This window comes from Triticum aestivum, chromosome 2A (genome assembly GCF_018294505.1).
Source record: "Triticum aestivum cultivar Chinese Spring chromosome 2A, IWGSC CS RefSeq v2.1, whole genome shotgun sequence".
Classification (NCBI taxonomy): Eukaryota; Viridiplantae; Streptophyta; class Magnoliopsida; order Poales; family Poaceae; genus Triticum; species Triticum aestivum.
The window spans coordinates 506,326,536-506,331,711 of NC_057797.1; the positions used below are offsets into that span (position 1 = coordinate 506,326,536).

Below are 5,176 nucleotides of genomic sequence, written 5' to 3' on the forward strand. Positions count from 1 at the left end.
GTGCAATGCGAGCCAAACAATGAAAACAGGAAACCAAACGGGCCAAATTTGCATCCAACAAGTTTAGTTGAGCCTAATGAAGATAACCAAACGCATCATTAGTGTGCCCGATTTGGGGTACGCCGATTGAAGATGCCCTGAGTGGAGTTGTGCACCAAAACAAACAAAAGAAAGCAAAGCAAAGAGATATTATCTTCTTGTGGGCTTATTGGCCCCCTCATATTTTTTGTCAAATGTTGACCGTATGTAAACTAAAAAAAATATAAATTATACGATACAATAAGTATATTATTGGATTTGTATTTGAAAAAGGTTTTCCATAGTATATTTTTGTGACTTATAGTTTACATTTTATTAGAAATTAATAGTCAAATTTTAGCATAAAATAAGAAGGGCCCCACAAATACCTGATGGAGGTAGTACAAAATAAAAGCTGGCTGCATACGTACTCTCTTTGTCCTTGAAAAAAATGTACTTTCAACTTTGTTGGAAAATCAAACTTTTTTATGTCAGACCGTATTTATACAATAATACACCAATATTTATGCCATCAAATTAGTAGCATTAGATTCATAATAAAATATATTTTCAGCATATACCTATTTGGTTTCACTAACATTGATATATTTTCCATAATTTTGGTCATACTTTTAGATAGTTTGGCCCTCCAATAAAGTTAGGAGTATAGTTTTTGAAGGATGAAGGTAGTAGATTTTTTGTTGTTGCAATATACTCCCTTTGTTCCTAAATATAAGTCTTTTTGACATTTCAAATGGACTACAACATACGGTTGTATGTATATTTTAGAGTGTAGATTCACTAATTTTGCTCCGTATGTAATCAATGTTGGAATTTCTAAAAATACTTATACTCCCTCCGTTCCTAAATATAAGTCTTTTTAGACATTTCAAATAAATTACAACATACGGATGTATGTAGACATATTTTAGAGTATAAATTCACTCGTTTTGCTTTACATGTAGTCGCTTGTTAGAATCTCTAAAAATACTATATTTGGAAACGGAGGGAGTATTTGGGAATCGAGGGAGTAGATTTTTGGGTCTTCCGGACCAGCTCAAATTTCAAACTTCAAACGGGCCTGACGACACGGCTGCCTGCCACTCACAGTGATCGCATTGGACCGACCTGTGGGTCCGCTTCACTTTTTTCCGGGAAGAAGGGACCCTCTCCGCGGCAACGTGTAACGCGGCAAGGTCACGGAGCCGTGAGCGAGCCGTAACGGTTCCGTGGGTCGCGCCCGTTCCCCATCATCATAACCTGCGTACCGGTACCACCGGCACCTACCCCCAGCGGCCAGCGAGCGGGGGTAACGTCGTCACCCTAACGCCGCCGCCGTGGCCGGGAGCGGAGCCCGCGGCGCAGCCCTAACGCCGCCACCCCATGGCCTCCTGCGACGACGACTTCGGCCTCCTCGGTGACGACGCCCACCCCGCTCCCCAGCCTTCCGCCCAGCCGGCCCCGCCGCAGCAGGCCCAGGGCTTCTGCCTCGTCGAAGCCTCGGCCGCGGGCTCCGGCGCCGGCCCCGGCCCCTTCGCGCCGGCCCGGGAGGAGGGCAACCACAGCTCCGACCGCGGGAAGGCGTCGTACCACACCAAGCGGCGGAGGGACCGCCCGGAGGAGTTCAGCGATGGGGGCGAGTACTGCTCCTACATCAGCGGCGGGGGGAGGAAGGGCCGTGGCGGCGGCGTCTCGTCGGACTACCGGAAGGATCGGGAGGAGTGGACGGACGGCGCCATCAGCAGTCTCCTCGACGCATACATGGACCGGTTCGAGCAGCTCAACCGAGGGAATCTCCGGGGGCGGGACTGGGAGGACGTCGCCGCTGCCGTGACCGACGGGCAAGGCAAGAGCAGCGGGGGCAAGAGCGTGGAGCAGTGTAAGAATAAGATCGACAACCTCAAGAAGCGGTACAAGGTAGAGTGCCAACGCATCGCCGGCTCCGCCTCGGCCAGCCTCTGGCCCTGGTACAAGCAAATGGAGCAGATTATGGGCAACTCCCCATCGCCCGGCACCCCCAAGCCGCCGCCGGCCACCAACGACGATAAGCCGCGGCAACAGCAGCAGCACAGCAACAAGAGGTGGCTCCATTTGACATCTTTTCTCTCATTAATTTGCGGATCTAATGGTCGAGAGTCTAGAGACGAGCTGATGCTTATCCTTGCAGGTACCCTTCTTCCGGCACTGGCCACGCTACCACCATGGTTCCTTATTCCAGATCCACTCCTCTCTCGAATCCGAAATGGAAAAGGGTACTTCTGAAGATTGGGGGCACTGCATTGGCTGGAGAAGCTCCTCATAATGTTGACCCTAAGGTAGTATTTGTTAGATATGCACAGATCTTGTTCATTGCTCTCCTGAATATTTCACACAGAGCCTTGTGACCTTGCCAGGTGATCATGCTGATTGCCAGAGAAGTTCAAGTGGCATGCCGCCATGGTGTTGAGGTAAATAGAACACATTCATTCTACTATTCTAGACTTCCATTTTGTAAATATCAAGCGATACAGGCCAAGCTAATATTGCATTTTGTCCAATCAGGTGGCTATTCTCATGGGAGGTCGGAATGTATTCTGCGCTGACTCTTGGGTTGCTGCCACTGGCACTGATAGAGCTTCAACGCATCCGATTGGGTAATTATCTCGGAATCATGTCATTGTTAGCTTTCTCAAAACTAAAGAAGTTTGGCTGCTTGCATAAGATGCCAAACAGAGTAGTATATGGATAGCTTTTCCTTGGATTTTGTTCCAGTGCACAGATTGGTTGAGGCTGGTCCAATCTGTGTGTTAATAAAACTACTTTGGAACTATTCTTGAGATTCTTGTTTTAATGTATCATGGATTTGCAACCAGGCATCTATATTGCAAGTGCCAGTATGAATTCATACATTACCCTGAAGCTACAAATGATTAGAGACATAGCCAGAGCCTCAGTGACTCACCAAGCTTAAGAACTGGGAGTAGTTGTTTTAGTTTAAAATATATTTTTCATTTCCTGAATAATTATTTGTATAGAGTTTTGCTTCGGCAATCCCCCCTAAGAGTTTGCATGAATCTAAAATTACTTAAAAAGGGTATTCTCGTACAGTCACGATCAACTAATTCTAACCCGTATTCCCAACTTTTCGTCCGTGGGGGTGGGGGTGTAACCAAACAGTCCTCTCTGGTAGGTGCCAGGCTAGGTTAGACTTTTTATCCCATTGTTTTTTTAAGTTGGGCAATTTCATGTGCCTTTGATCCCGAATAATATATACGAGGATTGTGGTTTGCTCTTTTGATCTTTATTACTACGTATAATCCTTAGCTGTAGACTGTGACAACTACAGTACAGACTATTGTTTGATCTTCTTCATTTCAATCCCCATCATTGTTTCAGTGCATCAGACTTGGTACCTTTTGTTTGAGTGTTTCAATAGACAATCAATCATTCACATCTGTGATTTCCTACTAAACAGCAACCAATGGAGCTCAATTTTCATATGGTTTGTTCTTATTTTCTACATCTTTAGCTAGAAAACATGAATTCATGCTGACCATCAGGCTTGCATTACACTTCTCCTGTCGATCCTAGCTTTCCTTCCGTGGTTGCTACATGTGTATGTATTTATGGTGCTTCTTGAATTTTTTTCAGAATGATGGCAGCAGTGATGAATGCAGTATTGCTCCAAGCGTCACTGGAAAAAATAGGTGTGGAGACACGAGTCCAGACTGCATTGATGATGCAAGAGGTTGCAGAACCATACATAAGGCGGCGAGCTATACGCCATCTGGAAAAAGGAAGGGTTGTTATCTTTGGTGGAACTGGTGCTGGTACAGGAAATCCACTTTTTACAACAGATACAGCTGCTGCACTGAGAGCTTCTGAAAGTATGTCGGTTAATCCTCTCCCAAACTCCATCCTGTTCTTTCTAACATGCCTGTTCAGTATTTAGCTTGCACCTACATCTTTTCTTGCCTAAATGTGTATTTTTTTTTGCTGTTTTTATTTTCTATGAGAAAGAGAACATCAGCTTTTATGGAGAGGAAATCTAACCAGATGTGCTGTCAACCAGTCAATGCAGACGTTGTCCTTAAAGGTGTCATTGGAGATGATGAATATGGTTGTCCTCCTAGGAGCAACGGCAGTGCACCATTTGAGCACATCTCATTTAGGGAGTTGGCAGCAAGAGGAACCAGCAAAATGGACATGACAGCAATTACATGTTGTGAGGAGAACAATATTCCTGGTTAGTTTCTCTATGAATCTTTCATTTCAAAGTTGTGTTTAGCGCCTCCTCTGGCAGTATACATAAGATGATTTGTGTGTGTTCATTTCTTGCAGTTGTCATCTTTAACATGTTAGAGCCTGGTAACATGTCCAGAGCTATTTGTGGCGACCAAGTAGGTACGTTAGTTGACCAGTCAGGAAGGATAACTTAATTCACAAGGGGGGTTAACTTTGTTGTAGCATTGGGACATTCGTATTCTCTCACGGCAGCGTGCATCTTCGTTGATTGCATGGATCTTTGTGGATGGGAGAGAGGGTAATGTTCCTCGGAGAGAAGGCTCACACCTTGATTTGCATCGGGTGCTTGTTGCGTGACATCTGTTGTAGCGGCTCTGCCATGAGAAGTTGTTTGTTTGTAGTATCTGTCTGTAATGTGATGGTTAGACTAGTTGAAGAGCCTTTGTATAAAGTCGTCTTTATGCCTGCGTATGGCGTTAGGTCAGGTCATCAGAATGTTGTATTGTGCTCTAGTAGTAACTTGTAACGCTGTTGTTGAGCTGTAGTGCTGTACTGTATTGGAGAAAGGCATTTTTCTTCCTTCCGTGCTCTAATGAGTGATGGCTACCCAGCAAGTGTGCTGTGTGATGTTGCCATTTCTTTTTCACATCAAACATTACCAGCTAGAGAACCGAATATTGTTTGACCAAGAACGCCTTACTGAACGCAACCTGTTAGCTTTGCTGTGGCCGCAGGTGGTTCATTGCATAGGTTGGCATGTAGTCCCAGTCTGGCATTCTGAACTCCTGAACCTTAGTGTGCTGCTACTGAGATTTGTCATTTCAGATGTTCTTTTAATCTTTTGTTAGCTGTTTGGTGTCGTGTCAGTTGAGTAAATTGAGTATTCGTCGATTTTGGTCCAGTGCCGACGGTGGCATCTGCAACTGATGTGGGC

The 5,176-nt window shown here is 45.1% G+C and overlaps 1 protein-coding gene across 2 annotated transcripts; it reads left to right on the forward strand.

The window, feature by feature from the left end:
* The first annotated feature begins 1,288 nt into the window (after positions 1-1,288).
* Positions 1,289-4,822, forward strand: LOC123189128 (uncharacterized). 2 transcript variants are annotated; one of them, XM_044601465.1, is made up of 7 exons: positions 1,292-2,099; positions 2,186-2,333; positions 2,412-2,465; positions 2,560-2,651; positions 3,649-3,884; positions 4,070-4,243; positions 4,339-4,822. In XM_044601465.1, exons 1-7 carry the CDS (start codon positions 1,402-1,404, stop codon positions 4,434-4,436), a joined length of 1,500 nt encoding a protein of 499 aa, XP_044457400.1. In that variant the 5' UTR covers positions 1,292-1,401; the 3' UTR covers positions 4,437-4,822. The 2 variants fall into 2 exon arrangements, with proteins under 2 accessions (XP_044457401.1, XP_044457400.1); XM_044601466.1 differs by lacking the exon at positions 4,339-4,822 and having other exon boundaries at positions 1,289-2,099; positions 4,018-4,229.
* The last annotated feature ends 354 nt before the right edge of the window (positions 4,823-5,176 follow it).

What these genes read in the sequence shown, in the direction of transcription:
- LOC123189128 (XM_044601465.1), top strand. Translation starts at nt 1,402, where the DNA reads ATGGCCTCCTGCGACGACGACTTCGGCCTCCTCGGTGACGACGCCCAC. An exon ending in TGCACTGAGAGCTTCTGAAA is followed by an intron (nt 3,885 to 4,069) that starts GTATGTCGGTTA and finishes GCTGTCAACCAG; the next exon opens with TCAATGCAGACGTTGTCCTT. An exon ending in TGAGGAGAACAATATTCCTG is followed by an intron (nt 4,244 to 4,338) that starts GTTAGTTTCTCT and finishes CATTTCTTGCAG; the next exon opens with TTGTCATCTTTAACATGTTA.